Here is a 26,669-nt window from a genome sequence, read left to right as displayed (position 1 = left end):
TACAAATACATTTGTGCAAAATAATTGTTTGAATTATGATTGGTTTAAACCATGACAAAACGGCAACTCGGGTACAGTCATTTATCTATACTAGGGCATGCCCGTACGTGGGTGCAATGCCCGTACGTGGGTACGTGGGTACGTGGGTGCGAGTACGGTGACAACCCCCCCCCCTCTATTTACATGAAATGGTTTGGTCCATGAAATGTTTTGGTCCATTCGCAACGCCAAAGCGAACGGCGAACGCTTTACATGAAATGTTTTGGTTCATTCGCAACGCCAAAGCGAATGGCGAACGGCTTGCGAGTACAGTGACAATCCCCCCCCCCCCTCTATTTACATGAAATGGTTTTTATTAGTTTTAAAACATAGTTTAACGCCAACATAGCGCCAACATAGTTTGCAAACGTGAAATAAATGAATACGCTCTCAAATGTGCCGTCCGAGGCAGAGTGTGTTCGCCACGTTCGGCACACGCGATAGCTCGCTGCTCTCTGATTGGTTGAATCGTTTTTTGGACATAGCTCGGTAAGTAATTGTCCGATTAATATGAAACCTTGAAAAGGCACATCCTCGGGTCCCCAGCAATATACCTGGCAAGTTTAAAGTATATCGGACCCGTGGTTGTCGAGAAACAGCGGTCACAGACAAACAAACACACAGAGATTACTGGAATTATAGATAGATATCTAAATATCTGGGCAGTGTCTGTGTTAATTAACGACTCCCTCAAACTTTTGTTTCCGTGGTTGTGAAGTGTTTTTAATAACGTTGTGGTGGTTTTGAATCACGTGGTGGTGAGGTATTTTGAATTATGTGGTGGTGAGGTGTTTTTAAATGACGTGGTGGTGAGGTGTTTTTAAATCACATGGTGGTGAGGTGTTTTTAAAACATGGTGGTGAGGTGTTTTGATTTACGTGGTGGTGAGGTGTTTTGATTTACGTGGTGGTGAGGTATTTATAATTACGTGGTGGTGAGGTGTTTTGAATTAGTTGGTGATGAGGTGTTTTGAATTACGTGGTGGTGAGGTGTTTTTAAATGACGTGGTGGTGGGGTGTTTTTAATTTCGTGGCTGTGAGGTGTTTTTTTCCGTGTTTTATGGCTGTGAGGTGTTTTTAATTTTGTGGTGGTGAGGTGTTTTTATTACGTGTTTTATGGCTGTGAGGTATTTTTATTACATGTTTTATGGCTGTGAGGTGTTTTTAATTTTGTGGTGGTGAGGTGTTTTTATTACGTGTTTTATGGCTGTGAGGTGTTTTTAATTTTGTGGTGGTGTGTTTTTATTACGTGTTTTATGGCTGTGGGGTGTTTTTAATTTTGTGGTGGTGTGTTTTTATTATGTGTTTTATGGCTGAGGTGTTTTTAATTTTGTGGTGGTGAGGTTTTTATTACCTGTTTTTATGGCTGTGATGTGTTTTTATTATGTGTTTTATGGCTGTGAGGTGTTTTTATTACGTGTTTTATGGCTGAGGTGTTTTTAATTTTGTGGTGGTATGTTTTATGGCTGTGAGGTGTTTTTAATTTTGTGGTGGTGTGTTTTTATTATGTTTTATGGCTGAGGTGTTTTTAATTTTGTGGTGGTGTGTTTTTATTGCGTGTTTTATGGCTTGAGGCGTTTTACATTTTGTGGTGGTGAGGTGTTTTTATTACCTGTTTTTGGGCTGTGAGGTATTTTTATTACCTGTTTTTTGGCTGAGGTGTTTTTATTACGTGTTTTATGGCTGTGAGGTGTTTTTAATTTTGTGGTGGTGTGTTTTACTACGTGTTTTATGGCTGAGGTGTTTTTATTACGTGTTTTATGGCTGTGAGGTGTTTTTAATTTAGTGGTGGTGAGGTGTTTTTATTTCGTGTTTGATGGCTGTGAGGTGTTTTTATTTCGTGTTTGATGGCTGTGAGGTGTTTTTATTACGTGTTTGATGGCTGTGAGGTGTTTTCAATTTCGTGGTGGTGAGGTGCTTTTAATTTTGTGGTGGTGAGGTGTTTTTATTACGTGTTTTATGGCTGTGAGGTGTTTTGAATTACTTCGTGGTGAGGTGTTTTGAATTACTTGGTGATGTGTTTTGAATTACGTGGTGGTGAGGTGTAATCGTCCCAAACTTCCAGTCTGCACCTACCACTCCCCTATGTGTGTGCTGAGGGGTTCTTCGTTGAAAAAAAAAAACATTCAACCTTTATCTTCAACCTAAATTGCCTATAAAAATGTAATATCACAAACACAACAAATACATTTGTGCAAAGTAATTGTTTGTATTATGATTGGTGTAAATCATGACAACACAGCAACTCAGGGACAGTCATTATCCTCAGCTAAAATAAGCCCGTCCCTCGGTAACGACACGTGGTGAGGCGAGCGCAGCAAGCCGAGCCAAGCTAGTATATATATATATTGTTACAGATCGCGGACAGATGTTATGATGACCGAGCGGTGGTGTATTACCGCGACCTAACAGGATCCCCGACTCACCCGATTCACCCAGACGTTGGCCGGATCGCACCGCAGCTAGTCAATAGGGAAAAGACAAAGGCGACACGGATGTGAAGAAGAAGAAGGAATAAAACGAGAAGACGTACAGACGAGTAATGGGATTTATTATTTACACAAGCAAAAAGGAGCAATCAAGGTTTATTTACAACACATAAGACGCAGGTGACACAGTGCAAATACTAGCTTATCTACAGACTTAACTTATTCCCAGGACAGAACAAACAGAACAAACTCACGTCCACAAGAAGGGTGGAAAGGCAGGAGGTGGATGGCTGGAGGGAGAGGAAAGGTCCAAGGGGGTCCTGCAGCTCAACCGGCGCGTATAGCAGCCGCCGTTCCTTTACGGCCCTGCTCCAAACCGCCGTTCAGGCCCCCACGCTGCTGTTGTGGCTGCTGTGTACGTCGCGTGCTTTGCCAGGCCTTGTCCGACTTGTCTGGTCCAAACCCTCAACTCGTTCTTGGTCCACTCACTCTTTACCACCGACTCCTCACCGCAACCAACGCAACCAACTGACCACCACCACCGACTCTCTCTCTTGGTGACCAACTCAACCAACTGACCACCGACTCCACTGACTGACTCCTCACGACTCTCCCCTGGCAACCGACTCACTACTCACTTGCGTGCGCGCTTTTATAACGCCTCCGGCGATTAAGCCGCCGGCCTTCAGGACACGCCCATCGGGGTGCTCACCTCGGCCCTGGTTGGTCGCGCGACCCTCTGGCTCCGCCCTTGATGACGACGGGCGGGCACGCCTTTCTTCTCCGATTCGAGCTCATGTTCAATGGCGGTTATTGGAGGGGAGGTAATTCGGCAATCGAGGCCCGGCAATGACGGAAGGGGATGTAAAAGGAAATGGAGATTTTGGGGATGGGAAGGAAAGGGGATCTATTCTCTTTCACTGGTGCAATGGAGTACTTTAATTAATGGGAGACACAGCCTTACTCTAAAACACAGAATAAGAGATAACTATCAACAGGGGTATTCTATTATTTGGCTGATGTGTATGCTTGTGGACTAATTATGGGATGCCCTTTCACCTTTACACAGCTCCGGAGGTAGGGGGCGCAGAATAAACAATAATAATAATAGTACAGCACACAATCAAAAAATATACAGTCCTCATCTCCGCAACACTGCACCCTCCTCCTCTTAGGCACGTCCCGGGCCTACAACTTTTACTTTTAGTGTGACACGTAGGTGTAGTTCCCTCTACTTTTAACCTGACCCTGAGTGCGACAGTTTTAAAACATAAATAAATGTGTCCCGCTGCTCCATTGCACCCTGCCTAACAGACTTACGCCCACAGTTAACCGAATTGCGGAATGGTCTTCAAACTATACACTGACGGTGGGAAGCATTATTTACAATGACGCTATTTTTATTTACAAAACTAACCCAGGACCTGTGATTGTTCTTTCCGGGGGGGAGACAGTCTGCTCTGCATCAATGCACCATGAAAGCACCCAAAACCGCACCAATACACACCCAAGCACCAATCGGTGCAGTCACCATTGTTCATCAATGTTCAACAATAAAATAAATTCAACAACCCCTAACCCTGCAGGTGGTCTCTTGCTCTTCAGCTCCCTCTGCTGGTTATTATTATTTTCCTGGTGTTGTCATCTTCCCTTGCTGGCGGCCTATTTGCAATAAAATAATGCACCTAACGTGTCCGTTTTTATTTTATTTATGGCCCACAGGGGCCGACTACGTGTGGTTCACCTGTGGGGCATCGGTGCCCTGTGGCCAAGGTCCGCCAGCAAGATTTCGGGCCCTCATGGCCGGTGCCAGCAGAGGGGCCATGCCCCAACCCATGGGGTCCATAGGTGGTGCTCGGCCACAGACATGTGGTCCATAATGTGGTGCATCGATGCAGACAGCTGGTTCTGGGAATTTCGGGCGCACAATGGCCGACCCACGCACGCTCCCCTCGGCACCCAGTGGCGCACAGGTCATGTGGGAGACAAAAGGGGAAAGACAATTGAGCGAGGGGTAAGGTCACAAGGGTACACATCAATAAGGCAATGCAAGGCGAAATGCGTACGGAGGGCGAAGTGAGAAGCTCGTCCCTACCGTACGTCACCCCCCTGTCACCTACCCTACCCTTGCCCTTACCCCATATGTACAAAAATCTACACATTTACAAATTCGTCACTACTGTCACGTCTTCCCCATATTTCCCCTACACCAAATTCGTCTCCACAATCCCTCTACTTCAAAATTTGCCATCACCAAATTCATCATCAATCCTCATAAGGAGGCAGAGATGGAACATCAAAGCACAATGTCACACCCACGTCATGATGCGTCTCACAATCCAAACATTTGCACAGTAAAAATAATTAAACATGGCATGGTGCGGAGTACCTGTCACCTCAGGTGAGTGGATGCAGATGGTGCGAGGAGACTTCATCCTAACTACTTCCTAAATGACATTAACACACTTTACACTACCCGGGGTCTTTCCCTGCCAATCCATTGGCCAACTTACACTATGGGTTCTAAAAACCAATTCCCATTGACCAAACTGTGGTGCTTCTCAATTTGGGGTCTCACTCCCCCGATTCATCTCCCGGTGCTCTCGCACAATTTCTGGGCTGCGACGTGTAGCTCTCCCAGCAGGTCTACCCACCTGCACACCTCCACCACTGTAGTTGCCACCCGAGCTTACCTAGCTCCTCACCCTAACCTAACTAACTGGGGACAGCCCCTCCTGGCTCTGTCACCCCACTCGGTGCCCTCTGGCACTGGGCTACCCGGGTCCGTCCTCCGGATCCTCGGGCCCCATCCACAACAACTACTACCGGCTCCCAGAGCCCACCTGCGGCCTCACCTGGCCGACATCCTCACAGTGGTGGAGCGCCCAACCAACTACACACACTAACAGGCTACACGCCCAGCCATTTCCACAACACTAATGCACCCATCCAAAGACCATTCTTTCACCCGCACCACAGATGCCAATATCCAACCACAATTTACCTGTACCCTCTACCTAACACTTACACTACCCGCCCCGGGTATCCGTGATGGGGGTCCACTCTTCCCCCATTCACACCATCCACTCCACTCCACAATTTCCACCATACTCACTCCACGACCATCCATTCCAATACTCCATTTATTCCACACTACCATTTATTCCACACAGCCACATACACTTGTCCTCCATTCACCTGTCGTTGCACACCTGTGCAATCATACCTGGTGCCACCTGCACCCTCCTCCTCTTCCTGGACCAGTTGGTCAACACAACACACATCACCATCACTCACTCATACACTGCTCCACACACCTGTTCAGTTGCACACCTGTGCAATCACACCTGTTCAATCCTCAAACACACGGCATCATCTCAGCTAACTACTCCCCTCTGAAACTTGCGCTTCCCAGTCGTCCCTTTAAACTATTGCGCTCCCACGTCATTATCAACCACGCTAATCTACCTGCGTCCCCACTACAGGTATCCTTGTCACTAACTAACCTTAACGTCACCTAATGTCATCTCCGCTAGATCCCTACACACAATATAACCTAACCCACCCGGGCTAGTTTTCACTGCCATACACCCCATAATCTATAGCGCATTTGCCCTCACTATCAATTTTGCTCGTCCAAATTCCAACCAATTCAAAAATTTTCCATTTACTGCCAATTCTACCCACTATTATAAATTTCGTATCAAATCACTATCACTATCACCATCATCACAGTCCACTATATCCTAGCCTCGGTGCGTCGTGACATCATTAAACTCGGTTCGTAAAGCCGAGCAATGAATTCGGGTGGTTTGGTCGCCTGCAGGTTGAATCCGTCCGGCTTTCGGTTCAAGGGAGGTGGTTTGGTTGGACCGAGGCTCCACGCACCATCTCGGCGCGGCACCTTGCGGTCCCGGGCCCGATGGCTCAATCTCCCCCGGTCGGAACCCCGTCCCCACGAGGGGGCACCGTTCCGCTTCCTCCCACTCGCCCTTGAACCGGACCGGTCGCCTCACCCGACAAAGCCCGGACTCGACCGTGCGGGGCGGGGCCAAGCCCGAATCGGCAACGACGCTTCGAAGAGAAGCGACGCAGCATCGATCCGCGCCGGGCCTCGCACCCAACAAAGCACCCCACGCCCCGAGTGCTCGCATCGGCTATCCGTCGCCCTAACCACTAACCCGGTTACCGTCGATGCTTTACTTGCATGCTCACACGCATACGCTACCCCTTTTTCCCTCACAAAACCTGGCGTTCCAACGCCGTCCGTACATTCCACCAACGCTCTCCCTGTTACACACCACACCTCTCGCGCACACTCTTGCGCACACTTTGGTCCACACCTCTCCTCCGTTACGTCCTCCGTAACACTCACCATGGGCGTGCACTCTTGCATCCACCCACTAACGCGCTCACATGGGCTCTCCCACACCCGCGCCATCACCAACTCACTATTCGTGTCACACTCCATACACCCCGACGTGCATTCTCGCTCGCACTCGGTTTCACACTCGCGCTCCGATGTGCCCTCTCGCACCTGCGCCATCACCAACTCACTATTCGTGTCACACTCCGTACACCCCGACGTGCATTCTCGCTCGCACTCGGTATCACACTCGCGCTTCGTAACACGCTCACCCCTTGACGCACACTTTTTTTCCACACGCTTGCCATTTCCACTCACACGGGACCCCTCACCAACGCCCGGATGCTTCCTCGATCCCAAGCGCGTGAAAATTCTTTTGTCGCCAAACATCCTCTTACAAAATCTCCCCGCACAATACACAACAGCACGTCTCACCTTCGGGGTTCTTCTTCCTCCCTGCACCAAAACCTGCAAACTTCCATTCGGGTTAAGCACAGCATCGTGATGTGAGCAGGGACTTTGTACATAATCCATTTCTCCCTGCAATTCCCGGGCTACCTCCGTCATCTCTTCAATTTCAATGCCCACTTCCGCTTTTTCTTTACTCACCTCGACGACCGTTGGCTTTAATAAAATTCCCTCTACCTCATCGGTCGCCGGCTTTTCCAAACCCCGTGTCGCGATTTCTACCCCCGTCATTGTACCCGCGCTTTCCTCCGCTTCGCTCAACCGGCGCTTCTCGACCCGCTTTACCTCCTCGTGCACCCCTGGGACCCTTTCGCCCAACTTGCGGTCTCTGTCCCTCTGCTCCCTTTCCTTCCTATCGGCCCTCATTCCGTTTATTGTTGCTTCAATTTGCTCACTCTGAGCATCCATTTCCTTACTCGATTTCTCCCCGTTTATTCTCAGCATCTCGGCGAATTGCGCCATGAAGTCCCCCACATCAAAGCCCGCTACTACGGTCACGGGCGCGGCAAAATTTGGTGCCGCTGTAGCCACGTGCGCGAGAGCGCCATTTTGTGCACCTGATACCCCCTCAACCACACCTTCTTTACTCTCCTCCACCCTTTCCTCCACATACATTTCCCCGAGGTCCTGGGTCGATTCTACCCCGTCTATCTCTCCCACCGGCATCCCGTCGCCTTGACCAGCCATGGCGCGATTTCAAAATTCGGGTTTTGTAAAACAAAACAAATTTCGGCCGCTCCAAATTTTGACCAAATTTTTTTTTTTTTTAGATGTTTTAAAAATTTGGTTCGGGCCCCGAATCTCACTCCCAGACACCAATTGTTACCTAATAACACAATTGGTGTTCCAAAATTTGGGCCTAACAAATTTAGTCCCAGGTCCGAATCCAACTCCTGACAACCAATTGTTACAGATCGCGGACAGATGTTATGATGACCGAGCGGTGGTGTATTACCGCGACCTAACAGGATCCCCGACTCACCCGATTCACCCAGACGTTGGCCGGATCGCACCGCAGCTAGTCAATAGGGAAAAGACAAAGGCGACACGGATGTGAAGAAGAAGAAGGAATAAAACGAGAAGACGTACAGACGAGTAATGGGATTTATTATTTACACAAGCAAAAAGGAGCAATCAAGGTTTATTTACAACACATAAGACGCAGGTGACACAGTGCAAATACTAGCTTATCTACAGACTTAACTTATTCCCAGGACAGAACAAACAGAACAAACAGAACAAACTCACGTCCACAAGAAGGGTGGAAAGGCAGGAGGTGGATGGCTGGAGGGAGAGGAAAGGTCCAAGGGGGTCCTGCAGCTCAACTGGCGCGTTTAGCAGCCGCCGTTCCTTTACGGCCCTGCTCCAAACCGCCGTTCAGGCCCCCACGCTGCTGTTGTGGCTGCTGTGTACGTCGCGTGCTTTGCCAGGCCTTGTCCGACTTGTCTGGTCCAAACCCTCAACTCGTTCTTGGTCCACTCACTCTTTACCACCGACTCCTAACCGCAACCAACGCAACCAACTGACCACCACCACCGACTCTCTCTCTTGGTGACCAACTCAACCAACTGACCACCGACTCCACTGACTGACTCCTCACGACTCTCCCCTGGCAACCGACTCACTACTCACTTGCGTGCGCGCTTTTATAACGCCTCCGGCGATTAAGCCGCCGGCCTTCAGGACACGCCCATCGGGGTGCTCACCTCGGCCCTGGTTGGTCGCGCGACCCTCTGGCTCCGCCCTTGATGACGACGGGCGGGCACGCCTTTCTTCTCCGATTCGAGCTCATGTTCAATGGCGGTTATTGGAGGGGAGGTAATTCGGCAATCGAGGCCCGGCAATGACGGAAGGGGATGTAAAAGGAAATGGAGATTTTGGGGATGGGAAGGAAAGGGGATCTATTCTCTTTCACTGGTGCAATGGAGTACTTTAATTAATGGGAGACACAGCCTTACTCTAAAACACAGAATAAGAGATAACTATCAACAGGGGTATTCTATTATTTGGCTGATGTGTATGCTTGTGGACTAATTATGGGATGCCCTTTCACCTTTACACAGCTCCGGAGGTAGGGGGGCGCAGAATAAACAATAATAATAATAGTACAGCACACAATCAAAAAATATACAGTCCTCATCTCCGCAACAATATATTGCATTTGAGTCTGTTTGTTTGTCTGTTTGTCCGCACATAATAATTATGATTTTCTCTGCAACCGTTGGCCCGATTGACAGGAAATTTTCACCACAGGTGCACCTCCACCTGTAGAATTTTTAAAATAATTATGACGTCATATGTCACGTGGTTCGGCCGCCATCTTGGAAAAACCGAAAATTTTTGCACCTCTATATCTCCGAAAGCGCTGAATAGAAAAAATTGAGACATGGCTCATTGTAAAGAACTCTCCATGGGGAATAAAATATGTTAATGATAATGTCATAGGTGCCTCCATTATGACGTCATAATTCGACAAGTACAAAACTTCATCCGATCAAGATAAAATTTCTTGAGCATAATCTAGGGATTAATTGGTGGAGAAAAAAAAATGATATCGGTCACGTAGTTCTGTCGCCATATTTGTTTTAACACAAAAGCCTTAAAAACCACTGAAGACACATCCTGGTGAGGGTCTGCAATCTCTGATTGCTCTTTCTTGTTTGCACATTGTAACCCACAACTTCCAAATGAAAAATAAATACCAATTTCAGAAAATTAATTAAAAATACAAAACTACAATATCTTGGTTGGATAAATGTCAATGCCCCTTTTAATGGTAATTGTAAACAACAAAAAGAGCAATCAGAGATTGCAAACCCTCGCCAGGATATATTTTCAGTGGTTTTTATGGCTTTTGTGTTAAAACAAATATGGCGGCCCAACCACGTGACCGGTGACATCATCATTATTATTTTTTCTAAACTAATTTATTCCTAGATTATGCTCAAGCAATTTCATCTTGATCGGATGAAGTTTTGTACTTGTCGAATTATGACGTCATGATGGAGGCAACTATGACATTATCATTTACATATTTTATTCCCCATGGAGAGTTCTTTACAATGAGCCATGTCTCAATTTTTTCTATTCAGTGCTTTCGGAGATATAGAGGTGCAAAGTCTTTTCGGTGGTTCCAAAATGGCGGCCGAACCACGTGACTGACGTCATCATTTTTTTTTTCTCCACCAGTTTATGCAGACATGATGTTCAATAAATTTCATCTTGATTGGATGAAGTTTTGTACTTGTCGAATGATGTCATAATGGAGGCTCCTATGACATCATCTAATGGCCTCTAAAGGTGGTTTTTTTTAATGACATCATCATTAACATATTTTATTCCCCATGGAGAGTTCTTTACAATGAGCCATGTCTCAATTTTTTCTATTCAGCGCTTTCGGAGATATAGAGGTGCAAATTTTTTCGGTTTTTCCAAGATGGCAGCCGAACCACGTGACATATGACGTCATAATTATTTTTTAAATTCTACAGGTGGAGGTGCACCTGTGGTGAAAATTTCCTGTCAATCGGGCCAACGGTTGCAGAGAAAATCATAATTATTATGTGCGGACAGACAGACAAACAAACGGACTCAAATGCAATACCCTCCTCTGGTTAGGGTAATGAATCTCAGGTGTAACCAATCACTTTCAAAATTGCACATCAAACTAATTGGCCTCCACCTGTGTTAAATTGTAGTGATTCTGATTATTTCAGAATAAAATCAGCTGTTCATTTCAGAATAAAATCAGCTGTTCCTGTAGGTTTCCTCTCCTGGGTAGTGCATTTCACAGAAAATAGTCAACCATGAGCACCAAGGAGCTTTCAAAAGATCTCCGGGATAAAGTTATGGAAAGGCACAGATCGGGGGATGGGTTTAAAAATATTTTGAAGGCCTTGAATATCCCTTAGAGCACAATCAAGACAATCATTAAGACGTGGAAGGTGTATGGTAGCACCAGGATCCACTGGCAGTTTGGCCCACTCTTGTGCAAACTGCTCCAGTTCTCCCAGATTTGAAGGGTGCCTTCTCCCAACTGCTCTTTTCAGATCTCCCCACAGGTGTTCAATGGGATTTAGATCTGGACTCATTGCTGGCCACTTCAGAACAGTCCAGCCTTTTGTCTTGAACCATTCCTGGGTGCTTTTTGAAATGTGTTTGGGGTCATTGTCCTGCTGCAAGACCCATGACCTTCGACGGAGACCCAGCTTTCTGACACTGGGTTCAACATTGTGCTCCAAAATGCCTTGGTAATCTCCTGATTTCATGCACACATTCAAGGCACCCGGTGCCAGAGGCAGCAGAGCAACCCAAAACATCACTGAACCTCCTCCATGTTTTATTGTAGGGAAGGTGTTCTTTTCTTTGAAGGCTTCATTTTGTTTTCTATAAACATAGTGATGATGTACTTTACCAAAAAGCTCCAATTTGGTCTCATCTGTCCACAGGACATTCTCCCAGCAGGATTTTTGCTTGTTTACGTGTGATTTGGCAAACTCTAGTCGTACTTTCTTATGTGTCTCTCTCTCAGCATTGGAGTCCTCCTGAGTCTCCTACCATAGAACCCCTTTTCATCGAGTTGGTGACGGATGGTGCGAGTTGAAACTGTGTGAGTTGAAACTGTCGTAGCTTGTGTCTGAAGGTCAGCTTGAATCTGTTTGGCCGTTGATCGAGGTGCTTTCTCCACCATTCGGACAATCCTTCGCTGCAATCTTCGATCAGGTTTTCTCTTGTGGCCACGTCCAGGGAGGTTGGCTACAGTGCCATGGGCTTTAAACTTCCTGATAATATTGTGTACGGTGGACACAGGAACATCAAGATCTCTGGAGATGGACTTCTCGCCTTGATATTGTCCATGCTTGGCTACAATCTTGTCTGACCTCCTCCTACAATTCTCTGGTTTTCTTTCTTTTCTCCATGCTCATTGCAGTACACAGTGACACAAAACAGCAGAATGAGTCCTTTTCTCTATTCAAATTGGTTAAAAACCACCTTTAGAGGCCATTTTTCCCCGCAAAGCGGGGGTTGGCCTTTTTCGGGAACCGTGGTTGTTGTTGTTTTTTTGGTCCCCTTTTTGAAGCAATGTTTTACGGCCGGATGCCCTTCCTGACGCCAACCCTTTTTGCCGCCTTTAACGACAAACAGGGAATTACCAGTGAACTGGTACTCAATTAGCCGACCTCGGAAGGATGACAGGAATGAATATTCTATTCTATTCAATTTTGAATATTTCTATTCAAATTGGTTGAATGAGTGATTTTTATAATGCAGGCACCTGAAACTCACCACAGGTGAGTTCAATTCCAAAGTAAAGGAGAATCACCTGCTTGAAATCTAATTATTTTTAACAACTTCTAAAAGCTGCCAATAATATTGTCTGGGCCATTTTAGGATTTCTTTGTGGAATAAGCTAAGATTTAGTATTTCTTTTCAGCTTTTTTTGTTTTGTTCCACTGCAAACCAAATAAATACATTTGTGGATATCAAAATATTGTTCAATTTCAACAATATGCTGGAAGAAATGGTGCATTATTTGAAAAAAGTGCAAGGGTGACAATATTTTTTGGCCATGACTGTGTGTCGGTATCATGTGTGGCTTACAATGCGTAAATGAAGATGGAAAAATCTGATTGGAATCGAAGTCCAGAGGGAAAGGGTGGGATGGGGAAGGGGTGAGGTTGGAGTCCGCAGGGGCTGAGGTGGGGGGAGGGGAAGGTGTGGTGGGAGTCCTTGGGGAGGGGAAGGGGTGTGGTGGGAGTCCTTGGGGAGGGGAAGGGGTGTGGTGGGAGTCCTTGGGGAGGGGAAGGGGTGTGGTGGGAGTCCTTGGGGAGGGGAAGGGGTGTGTGCGTGTGCATGCGTGTGCGCTTTGTTTTAATTCCGGACATTATAAATTAATTTACGAAAGCTTCAGATGTGCATTGTGCTATTGATTTTGGTTGTTTTCAGTACATACTGTACAGCCATTGTGAGCAACCGCATGTACATCAGACCAGGATTTGATTCCAAATTTGATCCAATGGTTACAGCAATCGTGCTGCTCATGCAGTACTCTTTTACATTAGGTGGAGGGATTTAGAATTCGGTCAGTGGTACCGGCAACAACTCTTGGTCAAAATACACCATGGTATCTTTCACCCCCATCAGCATTCACCGATGGCAAATGGATCTCATGCAGCTTAACATCCATTGCGGGACAGTGAAAGAATTGATGCAGTTTCCCGTTTGATAAACATTCAGGTGGCAGTTCGTAGTCAGGAATTGCTCCAAGACAAAACGGCTCAAAGGCAAATCAACTACCTCTGCACCAAACCTGCTGGACACCACCTCACTCAATGATGATTATTACTCTGAAATATGAAAGAAACAACAAAAATAAAAGGAAGCCCACTTAATATCAATAAACAATAATGTTATCTCAACGTCTGAAAAATCGTTGTTCAGTGTTCTCACTGTTTTCTGTCGATTCAAAGACAAGGGCGTGGTGACTCTTTGTGCAAAAACCAAAAAATTTCTGGCAGCGTGCTTGGTTTGTAAATTAGCTAGTCATCTATCAACCGCTGACCTGCTTAGCGAATATGCTGTGAGCACCGCACCATTGCTGCACTGTGCTAAATGATGCTGACGCACTCCGCATTGCAGTGCCGAGGCCCGGGTGAATCCTTATATAGCGGAGTGCGCTCCGTGAGAGGAAACGTGAAAGAAGATGACGGGCGGTAGTGGCGCGTCTCCACCGGAGCGCAGTCAAATTGCGCCTGTGGTAAAGTCTTTGTTTTATCATTCGTTTTCCACAGGTCAACGATGAGGATGTAAAAAATATCTATTTGCTCATTCGGTTGTCCTTTGTTGCAAGTTTGTCACTTTTATTGGTAGGGAAGAAATCACAGGAGCTACAGTCGTGTGTGTATGTGTGTCAGATATATATAGATATATCTGATTGGAGTAGAGGTCTGATTAGATATGTCTGCACACGCGGGGGGGGGGGGGGGGAGTTATGTGTGTATAAATTTTTTTTAACAACTAATTTGATTGAAATATCACGTCCACCTCATGTTCTCTAAATTATCGGGAAGAAAATCTTGTATGGTAATGGCAAGCAGACCATCTGTCGACGTGCGATCTTCGGGGAATAATTTTCACTTTAAGTGTTGACTGCTTGTTCACGTTTTAACTTGTACACTGTGGTATTTTGTTAACCTAAATTTAAAAATGCATGCTTAAAGGCATTAAATACATGCTTATTATTATTATTATTATTATTATTATTTTTATTGTTATTTTTATTTATTTATTTATTTTGAGAGAAAAAACTGCCAACTAAACTGCTGTCGCTGAATGCGCCACACTGACGTGCACAATGGAAAACCCACATTTATTTATGCAATCTTAAAATTAGTGTTTGCTGTCTAATTATTTCGGCACCTGTTTTACTAATTTGAATAATTTTGAAAAGATGTTGCGGTACAAAAACACGAGTCGACTGGAAACAGCTGCTGTGCCTATCGTGCTTCCAGTCATGAGCATGAATTGCATTTCTAGGGCCCTACAGGTGTGTGTGTGTGTGTGTGTGTGTGTGTGTGTGTGTGTGTGTGTGTGTGTGTGTGTGTGTGTGTGTGTGTGTGTGTGTGTGTGTGTGTGTGTGTGTGTGTGTGTGGTTTTTTTGTGTGTGGTTTTTTTGTGTGTGGTTTTTTTGTGTGTGGTTTTTTTGTGTGGTTTTTTTGTGTGTGGTTTTTTTGTGTGTGGTTTTTTTGTGTGTGGTTTTTTTGTGTGTGGTTTTTTTGTGTGTGGTTTTTTTGTGTGTGGTTTTTTTGTGTGTGGTTTTTTTGTGTGGTTTTTTTGTGTGGTTTTTTTGTGTGTGGTTTTTTTGTGTGTGGTTTTTTTGTGTGTGGTTTTTTTGTGTGTGGTTTTTTTGTGTGTGGTTTTTTTGTGTGTGGTTTTTTTGTGTGTGGTTTTTTTGTGTGTGGTTTTTTTGTGTGTGGTTTTTTTGTGTGTGGTTTTTTTGTGTGTGGTTTTTTTGTGTGTGGTTTTTTTGTGTGTGGTTTTTTTGTGTGGTTTTTTTGTGTGGTGTTTTTTTGTGGTGTTTTTTTGTGTGGTGTTTTTTTGTGTGGTGTTCTTTTGTGTGGTGTTCTTTTGTGTGGTGTTCTTTTGTGTGGTGTTCTTTTGTGTGGTGTTTTTTTGTGTGGTTTTTTTGTGTGGTGTTCTTTTGTGTGGTGTTCTTTTGTGTGGTGTTTTTGTGTGGTGTTTTTTTTGTGTGGTGTTTTTTTGTGTGGTTGTGTGTGGTTTTTTTTGTGATCGAAGAGCAAGAATAATCCATCGATGCATCAGGGGATTAAGCACATGAAACACAAGAATTATACAACATAACAAGGATTATAAAGCAAGGATGTAAAACTCCTGTTTGCTGAAACAGGTGGGCTGAATATTTTGAGGAATTGTGTCTCGATGAAAGGTCAAACATGGGGATAAATAAATAAGTATTTATCAAAATCTAAAAACATCTGAACAGGAGGTGATGAAGATTCTCAAAAAACCCCACATCGACAAGGCCTTAGTAAATGATGTAATTCAAACTGAACCGTCAACACTGGGGAGGCAAGGGTGGAGATGGACCACTGGCAAATAAATAGATAAACCCCCCTCCCCTCACCCCAAAAACTCCACAATTCGATGCATAAGGAATACTATCCATACCCAGGACGCAAGCACAGTTCAACGCTCTGCTCATGCAAATGGAAGGTGCTTCGGATAAGTGTTGTTGTGAATCTCAATCTCGATAGCTGGCGGTAAATACTAGAACTCCATCTCACAATCTCTGTAGCTCTCAGTCAAAGTGAAATTAGATTTGAATGTCAACCCACTTTGATGAAAATTCGGCGAAAATATTCCATAAAAATACAATCGTCGACGAAAACAAAATGTCAATCATCACATGCAGATGAAGGGTGCACCTTCAGAGAAACAATTTTTTTTGTTTTGTTTTGGATACAGGATCGAGGCTCGTGAAAGAGCTAACATTAATCACAAAATACAAAAACGGACACATAAAACATAATAAGGGGAGTGGTAGACAAGATGGGGAGAGAGGGGGAAGCACACAAGCACAACATTTAAGAGCAGGGGCATCGGGAGATCTGTGGGAGGGAGAGGACTTGGGGGGAGGAGGCGTGGGAAGGGTGGGAGAAGTATAAAACACATGGACACTGCAAGGACTTCCAGGAAAGAAGTTGGTATTTCAAAAAAGTGGATCTGGGGTGGATTAACGGTGGGTGAAAAAAGTGGTGTCTATTAATGACAAGCGATATATTCTGATCGTTTTTTTTTTTTTTGGGCAAGGAAAAAAAAACTTAGATTGCTCCTGTATATCCGGCGTTAGAACATCTTGTATCATGGTGTTTTGTCAGCCTCCCAACATTTTCCTGAAGTTAATTGAGTGTTTCTTTGTTAGAAACACTATATGGTGGCATATCTGACTTTTTCCCACTCTTCCTTCGATGTAGGACATGGATTCGGTTGGAGTGAAAATCTTGGAAACCGCAGACGATATACAAGAACGTCGACAGCAGGTTCTGGACAGGTGTGTTCTTTATCTTTGGTGTCTGGAGAATGTGTTGTGCACGGTTTGTTTACCTCATTGTTTTCACAAATGCGTTTGCTTGTACACCGCACTGCGCAGTGTACATATCATCCATGCTTCCTGAATGCGTGTCTAATGCACCTGCTTCATTGAGGTTGTTGACCTTGATTTGCACAAGATTCAACTCGATCGCAGTATCTTCAAAAATGAAATTACTCGTAGCTGAATATTGAAAGAAGAAGCTCAGTAAAATTGCTTTCGCGAAGAGCTGGGGTGTGTGTTTGTGTTTGTGTTTTTTTTTTTTAACTTGGGCTGAGGCTCATACTATAGCTGACAGACACACATACTGACAAGACAAACACTTAACACAGCCACTGAGCTTGGGGGAAATGCCGTCACTTCCCGGGATACTGTGGGTAACAGTGATGGGGATTGTCCGTGTTCTATCCTTTTCAAGCAAGGTAACAACCAACACGTCCCATTTTATAAGTCTTTGGTATGACTTGATCCGGTCCAAACCAGATAGGTATTTTTTACGAGACACCATCTCCTTACTGGATGGCCGTTGGCTCCCTACGAGAGCTCATCCGCCCTTTGCCAGGTGTTGTTTTTGGTCCTGGCACAGTGTCAGTCAGCCTCCACACTAGCAAAGCCAGTGAGGGGTGTCGGTTTAGTCAGACAATCCGACCATGTGGCAGGTATTTTGTGTCCATTTCACAATCTTGTGCACCGATATCTCTATCTTTATAATATTCACTTAATACAATGTGTGGACCTGAATGTTATCGAATGGTAAGGTAATACACTAACGCAGAGATTACTTTATACATGTGGGTAAATAAAGTGGTGGAGATTAGTGAACAGCTTGAACTGTGGATGGTAGGTTCATTCAACTCATTGAATGAGTTGGTAGGTTAATTATTGTGTCTTGGAGGGAGAGGGCTGGGAGGGAAGGGGTGGGAGGTGTGTGGGGCAGAGAGCTGAGAGGGAAAAGGTGTCAAAGGGTGGTTGAGAGGTGGAAAAGACTGATACTTCTGCGATGTAAGAACAGCCCGGGTCTTTGCTACAGTTTTTGATGAGAAAATCCAATGATGCTCAAGGATTTGTTTTTCACCATGTGCTCAAGTAAAAGGCGGGATCTCGCATCTACAGCCCTTAGCAAAGAAAACGATCTGTCGTATAAATGTCTTGGAAAGATCTATCATATAAATGGTGTTGAGCTCCCGTCAATCATCACATTACCTATTGGAACAATGTGGATGATGAAGTCTTAAGGGTGCAAAATGAAACTGCTTGTTGCAGAGTGCTGAACTTCTCTCCTATTTTGATAGGGAGGGTGTGTATGGTGTTCATTTGACGAGCCAAGTTGAGCTTGCCAAAGGATGATCACCACTGGAGGATTCTCAGATGATGGTTCCTTAAAATTGAATGGCATCCAACTGGAATCTTTCTTATTTGAGATTACCTTCATCTTGTAATTGGACAAGTAAATAGTTTAACCCCTTGCGAGCCCAAACCGACCTACCCCCCCCCCCCCCCCTCCCCACCAGTGACTCCAGGATGCACGCGCTCTTTCAGAAACCCTCTCCTGGTTATACTCCCATAATCGAGGCTTTCACTCACCTCTACTCCCTTGTTCCTATTTCCTCCCATTTGTGGAACTGCTTTCCAGATGTGACTCAATTCCATTCTTCTCTCCATGGCTTCAAGCAGGTGGTTCACCACAATCATCCCTAATTGATCTTCTTCTTTTTTTACCCTATAACCAACCGAACCTAACCCAACTCTCTCAATGCAGTTTCCTGTTTCCTCCCCTCCTTTCTCTTTTCCTGTCCGTTCTTTCCCTTACTACTTTGCCTGTTTTTAAAAATCTCGTCACCCTTTTCATGAGCCTATATATTGTCTAAAAGATGATAGCACTGATATTCGGCACTGTACCGACACACTGATACTCATTCTAATTTGGAACCGCCTTTGCTTTGCTCTGACCACTCTCTGCTTGGAGTCAGAATTATTTTCTTGGATCTCTATTGCAGTGGTTCTTGATCTTTTTCTCAACAGGGACCGATAAAGATCAGCAATAAATGACCGCTGACAGCCAATTGGGAACCACATAATTAATGGTCTTTACTGTCTATACTTCACCACATCATACATATTAATAATAAAGCAGGAGTGTCTGTCTGTCCGTCCCCGAACTACTTCCTTAGTTTTGTGGCTAGCCCCGCCAAACTTTCCGTGGAACCTTTCTGGGTCCCAGTAAGTGTCATAAGGTGGGTGGGAGGTTTCATACATTTCTCGAAACTTTTTTTTTGGGGATTTTTGCTTCCCACCAATGCATAGCGAGGGTGCCTCGACGTCTCCAATAACTGTTAAATGGTAATTGTAATAAGTTCTAAAGGTCAATTATATAGGGGTTCAAAGGGTAATTCTAATTGGTTTCATTTGTTTCTAGACTTTGTCTATTTCATAGTAGAAATACCATACTGAACCGTTTCCTTCGGACATGGGTGTGACATTTATTTTTCATAATTGCCTAGTTGTCCCCCGTCGCACCGCGGAGCGAAAGGGGGACTATGGTTTTCCCCTCCGTCCGTCCGTGCGTGCGGAAGCGAAGGACCGAATTCTAATTTGGTGTGTGGGTGAAACTAGCCATATGGAAGAACCCTATTGAAAATTAGGTCACCACGTCAAAATCCAAGATGGCTGTCACCATATCTAAACCTTGTGAGCACGATATCTTGAATAGTAAATGTCTGAACCTTGTGAGCGAAGTATCTTGAAAAATAGACGAACTGCTAACTTCTAATCTGGTGTGTGGGTGTATCTCGGCATAAGGAAGGACCCTATTGAAAATTGGGTCGCACGTCAAAATCCAAGATGGCCACCGCCATGTATGTCCGAACCTTGTGAGCGGAATATCTTGAAAAATAAGCGAAGTACCAACTTCTAATCTGGTGTGTGGGTGTATCTCGGCATAAGGAAGGACCCTATTGAAAATTGGGTCGCCACGTCAAAATCCAAGATGGCCGCCGCCATGTATGTCTGAACCTTGAGTGGAATATCTTGGAAAAATAAGCGAAGTACCAACTTCTAATCTGGTGTGTGGGTGTATCTCGGCATAAGGAAGAACGCTATTGAAAATTGGGTCACCACGTCAAAATCCAAGATGGCCGCCTTGCGTCTTCCACTTTGTCAACTCGCATCACTTCACCAACGGGAGACCTAGGCGTAACGCTTGTTTAGGAATAATTGTCACCCACGTTTAAGTACACATGAAAGTGCTTGATGGACTTGAAAACTCGTCGTTGCACTCATTGCCGGTAAAAACAAAAAACACTGCCCCTTGCACTTCCATGTCATGTAATATATACTAATGGACTATGCTTACACATTGGAAGCAATAATGAACCATGCTTCTTATATAGGGACTTCCGGTCCCTCGAGCGACGGGGCTTGCTTTGATCTCTCCACGGCATCAAAGTTTGAGTGTTTTCCCGTTCGTTTCTTTGTCAAATTTCCTCTGCGTATTTTGTTGTGTATGTGTTATTGTGTGTTTCTATTTGGTTTTGGTTTTGTAGTTGTTGCAAATTTGTGTGTAATTAGTCGTTTCTTTGTCCGCGCCTCGTGCGGCCTGGTGTCTCGTGCGGCCTCCTCGTCTCGACTTGTGCCCCGCCCCCTATATTCTCGTTTGTTCTTTCACCTCTGCTCCTGCTTTCTCAAATCCACGTTCTCACTTAGAGACTTTTCCCAGATTGTTTTCATGGTTTTGTTTAAATATTTATTTAAATATGTTTAAACCGCAGCGGTGATCCCCCCCTCCCCCCCCCCCCCCCCCCAGGATTTCCATGTTTTAAACGTTTCCCAGTGTGTACCCTGGATAAGAATAGGTACGCCGTATCCCTGCGTGTCGTAGGAGGCGACTAAGAGGGTTGGCGTCAGGAAGGGCATCCGGCCATAAAAAAAAACATTGCCTCAAAAAGAGAACCATGACAATTACAACTACATGTGGGCAGGGTACAGCCCGAAGTGGAGATCGCTTTCTGAGGTTTGGGACATGGAATGTAGGGACAATGACAGGGAGATCAGGAGAAGTGGTGGAAGTATTGGTCAGAAGAAGAGTGGACATATGTTGTGTGCAAGAGGCGAGATGGAAGGGAAGTGGTGTGAGAATGGTGAAGGGTAGGCAGGGACAGAAATACAAGTTTGTGTGGCAAGGGTGCCTGGAGGGCGTGAATGGTGTTGGTGTCCTGTTTTCTGAGGAGTTTGTAGACAGTGTGGTGAGTGTGACTAGAGTGAGTGATAGGTTGATGATGGTGAAAATGATGATTGGAAAGCTCTTGGTGAACGTCATCTCGGGATATGCTCCGCAGGTTGGTCGGAGCGATGAAGAGAAGGACAAGTTCTGGTGTGCGATAGAGCAGCTGATGGAAAACGTGAAAGATGAGGAAGTTGTTGTGGTAGGAGGAGACCTAAATGGACATGTGGGAAGGAGTATGGATGGTTTTGACGGAGTTCATGGGGGTTACGGATATGGTGTGAGAAATGGAGAAGGTGAAAGGATTTTGGAGTTTGCTGATGGAGCTGATTTGTTGATTTGTAATACTCAGTTCCAGAAAGAGGATAATAAGCTTGTTACATACACGTCAGGTGGGTCGACGACAACCGTTGACTACCTGATGGTGCGTAGGCGAGATAGGGGGCACCTCCGAGACACAAAGGTAATCCCGGGGGAGGAGGCTGTTTCACAGCACCACTTGGTTGTCTGCGACGTAAGGGTGAAAGGTGCGAGGAGAGCTCGGCGGGTGAAGTACCAACCGAGAATGAAGGTGTGGAGGTTGAAAGAGGTGACAGTAAGGGAGGCATTAAAAGAGAGGCTGAGTAGGGTCGAGGATGATGTGGTTGAGCTTGAAAGTGGTTGGATGTCAATGAAAGCTAGTCTGTTGGGAGCCGTTGGTGAGGTATGTGGATGGACAAAAGGACCACCGAGGCACTCGGAAACATGGTGGTGGGATGATGAAGTTGGAAAGAGGATTGACGAGAAGAGGAAGAAGTTCAAGGAGTGGCAGAAGGCGAAGGGTACGGGCGCAGAAACAGCAGAGCATGAAAGTTATAAGGCAGCCAGGAAGACTGCAAAGAAAGAGGTAGCAAAGGCGCAGGAGGCATGTGGGAAAATGTTCGGAGAACGCTTGGATTCGGAAGAGGGTCAGAGAGCGGTATTCAGGATTGCAAAGCAGATAGCGAAAGAGAGGTGTGATGTGATGGGGGTGAGCTGCTTGAAGGATGAAGTGGGACAAATCGTTGTCGACCCAGATGGAATTAAAGGAAGATGGAAAAGATATATGGAAATGCTGTTGAATACTGAGAATGAATGGGATGGCAACATAGAGAGTAATCCAGTTTTAGGACCGGCAGAGAAGATAACTGAGAAGGAAGTTGAGGAAGCGATAAAAGCAATGAAGGGTAAAAAAGCGGGAGGGCCGACGGGAGTTGTGGGAGATATGTTGAAGGCAGCAGGAAGTTGGGGTGTGAAGAGAATGACAGAGATCTGTAATCTGGTGGTGAAAGAAGGCCGCATTCCAGTGGATTGGGAACTGAGTACCCTCGTCCCTCTATACAAGGGGAAAGGTGACCCTCTGGAGTGTGGCTCGTACCGAGCGATAAAGTTATTGGAGCATGGAATGAAGGTATTGGAAAGGGTGTTGGAGAGGAGGATAAGGAAGAAAGTGAAGATCGACGAAATGCAGTTTGGATTTATGCCAGGAAGAGGAACGACAGACGCGCTTTTCATTGTGAGGCAGTTGCAGGAGAAGTACATGGAGAAGAGGAAAAAGTTGTTTCTTGGGTTTGTTGATCTGGAGAAAGCATTCGATCGGGTTCCACGCAAAGTATTGACATGGGCATTGAGGAAGTTAGGAGTGGAGGAATGGTTGATCAGAGTAGTGATGGCAATGTACAAAAGAGCGCGCACAGCTGTAAGGACGAAGGACGGGAACAGTGGTGAGTTTGAGGTGAAGGTGGGAGTGCATCAGGGGTCGGTACTAAGTCCACTACTATTTGTAGCTGTGATGGAGGTGCTGGCTCAGAACGTAAAGGAGGGTTTACCGTGGGAGTTGTTGTATGCAGATGATCTGGTGTTGATTGCGGAAAGTATGGATGGACTGAAGGAAAAGATGAACACGTGGAAGGAATGTATGGAGACAAAAGGTCTGAAGGTGAATATCGGAAAGACGAAGGTGATGGCAAGTGGTAAAGCATGTGGTGAGGTGGAAAGAACTGGGAAGTGGCCCTGTGCTGTGTGTAGGAAGGGTGTCGGAGTGAACTCCATTCAGTGTACAATGTGCGCTGAGTGGGTTCATCAAAAATGTAGTGGTCTGAGAGGGTCATTAACCAGTGTGGCAGCTACATTCAAATGTAAGGTGTGCACAGAGGGAGCTGCAGATGGAGGAAATGTTGAGTTGGATCTTGGAGACGGTGTGAAGCTGGAAGGTGTGAAAACATTTTGCTACCTCGGAGACATGCTGAATGGAGAAGGTGGATCAGACTCGGCAATGGTTGCTCGAGTGAGATGTGCATGGAAGAAGTTTCGGGAATTGAGTGGCGTGCTGATGATGAGGGGAGTGTCGTTGAAGCTGAAGGGAAAGGTGTATGCTGCATGTGTGAGAAGTGTTATGATTTATGGGAGCGAGACATGGGTAATGAACGTAGAGCAGCAACGAAGGTTGGAAAGGGTGGAAATGCGAATGGTTCGACGGATGTGCGGAGTATCGTTGAGAGAGAGGAAGACAAATGATGAATTGCGAAAGATGATGGGAATAGAGCCTGTGATTGATGCTGTGAAGAGGAACAGGTTGAGATGGTTTGGTCATGTGTTGAGGAAGGATGAAAGTGACTGGTTGAGAAGAGTGATGGAAATGAATGTAGAAGGAAGTAGAAGACGGGGAAGACCGAGAAAGACTTGGCTAAAGATGGTGGACGAAGAAATGCGGGCAAGGGGGTTAACAAGGAGAGATGCAGAAAATAGGGCAAAATGGAGAAGATTGTCATGGGGACCGCAAGGCTAACCCCCGCTCTCGCAGGGAAAATGGCCTTTAAAATGCATGTTGTTGTTGTTGTTGTTGTTGCTTCTTATATAGGGACATAATAAATAGAAGCTTTGTGATTATGGGCAAGCATCACCGACTCCTGCAATATATCAATTGTTTAATTGAATTCATTAATTTTTTAGGACGTGTTTGCAGTTATTTTAACGTAAATGTTCGTTTATGGACACTTTCCGACGGTTGTGATTTTTCCTGGTGTATCGGCTTCAATATCCGTCTGCACGCCAAATTTCAGCTTTCTATGACACCCGGAAGGTACCAAACATTAATATCAGTCAGTGGGTCAGTGGTTAGCATGGCCTATATACATTAGATATACACTTGCTCCATTATATGTACTATGTAGCTTTGTCAGGTGTCGCAAGCGTGCGAGTGGCAGTGATTTTTGTTTTTATGGCATTACTACACGGACCGGCAGCGTTCCCCGGACCGGCGGTTAAGAATTTGTGCGCTCTTGCATTATGCGATTCCAGTAATGCTCGTGCTGAAGGAAAATTCCAGTGTCAAAGCAATTTTTTCCACTGAAGCGCAGCTGCTCTGCTTCCCATCTTGTCAAAATGATTGTGGATTGTTCAAGTTCTTTGGCAATTTAAATGGAACATACAGTCCAAATCTTTCAGCTTTATTCCCCATTGGATCAAAAGGCATGTGACCCTCAAATTTTCCCTTCCCCCTCTCTTCCCTCCTTTCCACTTCAACCCCATCCCAACTTTTTTGTTATTTTCTTGAGGCTCCATTTACCATTTCTCTTCCATGTCATGTAATATATATGAACCATGAGGGAAGTACCTTTTTGTTGTTGGCTCCTTACTTTTATTCATTTAATTATTCTTAATCCTATTAATGTCGTCTGAATTTGGAAGGGATCACTTGGCCACCCTGTTCAGTTGTTGGGTGGGCCTTTTCCTTTGGCTCAGTCTTTTTATGCTCTGGAATGCTGAGCTTAAAATCCAAACTTTGAAGATTCATGAAACTGACAGTCTTTTTACGATGATTTTGTACATATTTCCACTCAAACATGGCACTTTGTTACTGTTTTCTCTTCTTGTACAATGTGCTACCCAGGCATTATATATTTATGTTTCCATGGATTTTTCCTTGAAAAATAAATGTAGATTATATGGGGTCAGCGTAAGTTGTACCCTTTAGAGAAAACCTATACTCAACTAAAATTTTAAAGTAGCACTGAAGATGTTTAATATAATTTATTTTTGTCTGATTTGATGTGGTCTGTGTGGTATACAGGTACGGTCGCTTCAAGGAGCTCTCGTTGCAGCGGCGGCAGAAACTCGAGGACTCACGGCGGTTCCAGTTTTTTCGGCGAGATGCTGATGAGTTGGACAAGTGGATTCAAGAAAAGCTGCAGGTGGCCTCAGATGAGAGCTATAAAGACCCAACAAATCTGCAGGTAACAGTGTATAGTCATGGGTGCATGCTTTCCCTTTTCACCCCTCAGCCCTAATTGGGCTAAGGGGTATTGTCGTCACGGGCATTGTCCGGGTGTCCGTCAACTTTTGGTTTCCATCAATTTCGAGCAGAACGGCTTGTCTGATTAAATCCATTTTTGCAGTGTGTGTTGGGGTTGAATAGAGGAAGGTTGCTTTCGAAAATGGCCGCGCTGCGATTTTCAATATGGCCGCCACGGCAGCCATCTTGAAATTGGTTTCCATCAATTTCGAGCAGAATGGCTTGTCCGATTAAATTCATTTTTGCAGTGTGTGTTGGGGTTGGGTAGAGGAAGGTTCCTTTCGAAAATGGGTGCGCTGCGATTTTCAATATGGCCGCCACGGTAGCCATCTTGAAATTGGTTTCTGTCAATTTCGAGCAGAACGGATTGTCCGATTAAATCCATTTTTGCAGATTGTGTTGGGGTTGAGTAGAGGAAGGTTCCTTTCGAAAATGGGCATGCTGCGATTTTCAATATGGCCGCCACGGTAGCCATCTTGAAATTGGTTTCCGTCAATTTCGAGCAGAACGGCTTGTCCGATTAAATCCATGTTTGCAGAGTGTGTTGGGGTTGAGTAGAGGAAGCTGCCTTTCGAAAATGGGCATGCTGCGATTTTCAATATGGCCGCCACAGCAGCCGTCTTGAAATTGGTTTCCGTCAATTTCGAGCAGAACGGCTTGTCCGATTAAATCCATTTTTGCAGTGTGTGTTGGGGTTGAGTAGAGGAAGGTTCATGGGCGTGCTGCGACTTTCAATATGGCCGCCACGGCAGCCATCTTGAAATTGGTTTCCACCATGCATGGGCTGAGGGGTTGCGCCCACTTTGCGGTGCTATTTATTAATAGTTGTATGGTATTGGTATGCCCAATTCTAGATTACACTAGGATTCCTTTCTTATCGTATGGATAAATTTGCAACATATTTGGATAAAGTAAAACCAAAGTGCAATTTTGTGAACAGCAAAATTTCTATGGCTGTCCCACCAATTTATTTATGACACGTCTTCATGATTGGCCAATAAGCATGTACGTAGTAATGTGTGCTTCATAGCTCCTCCTAAACAAGATGTGGTTGCTTCCATAGAAATTATTGAAAAATCTCCAGGATGCATTTGCTGCTCAATTGTTGTTGTTTTTTTTAGCTCACCTGGCACATAGGTTATAAGCATTGTGTGGTATTCATCAGTCAAGTGAGTCAGTCAGTCAGTCACTATGTAAACACTCAGATCATCATCTCTGAAACTACAC

The 26,669-nt window shown here is 45.2% G+C and overlaps 1 protein-coding gene across 7 annotated transcripts in view; it reads left to right on the top strand.

Moving 5' to 3' along the window:
- Nucleotides 1–26,669, top strand: part of SPTAN1 (spectrin alpha, non-erythrocytic 1) — a 186,045-nt gene that overhangs the window by 20,718 nt on the left and 138,658 nt on the right. For all 7 annotated transcript variants that reach the window (XM_078774711.1, XM_078774710.1, XM_078774709.1 and 4 more), the window contains 2 exons: nt 16,796–16,872; nt 25,221–25,383. In XM_078774711.1, the coding sequence (XP_078630837.1) occupies nt 16,799–16,872; nt 25,221–25,383 (237 nt within the window). In that variant the 5' untranslated portion in view covers nt 16,796–16,798. Of the gene's footprint in view, nt 1–16,795; nt 16,873–25,220; nt 25,384–26,669 lie in introns of those variants that run through there.

This window comes from Myxine glutinosa, chromosome 3 (genome assembly GCF_964187855.1).
Source record: "Myxine glutinosa chromosome 3, kmMyxGlut1.1, whole genome shotgun sequence".
In the NCBI taxonomy this organism is placed as follows: domain Eukaryota; kingdom Metazoa; phylum Chordata; class Myxini; order Myxiniformes; family Myxinidae; genus Myxine; species Myxine glutinosa.
Note: the sequence above shows the minus strand (reverse complement) of the source record. Positions and strands in the feature narration are given on the sequence as shown.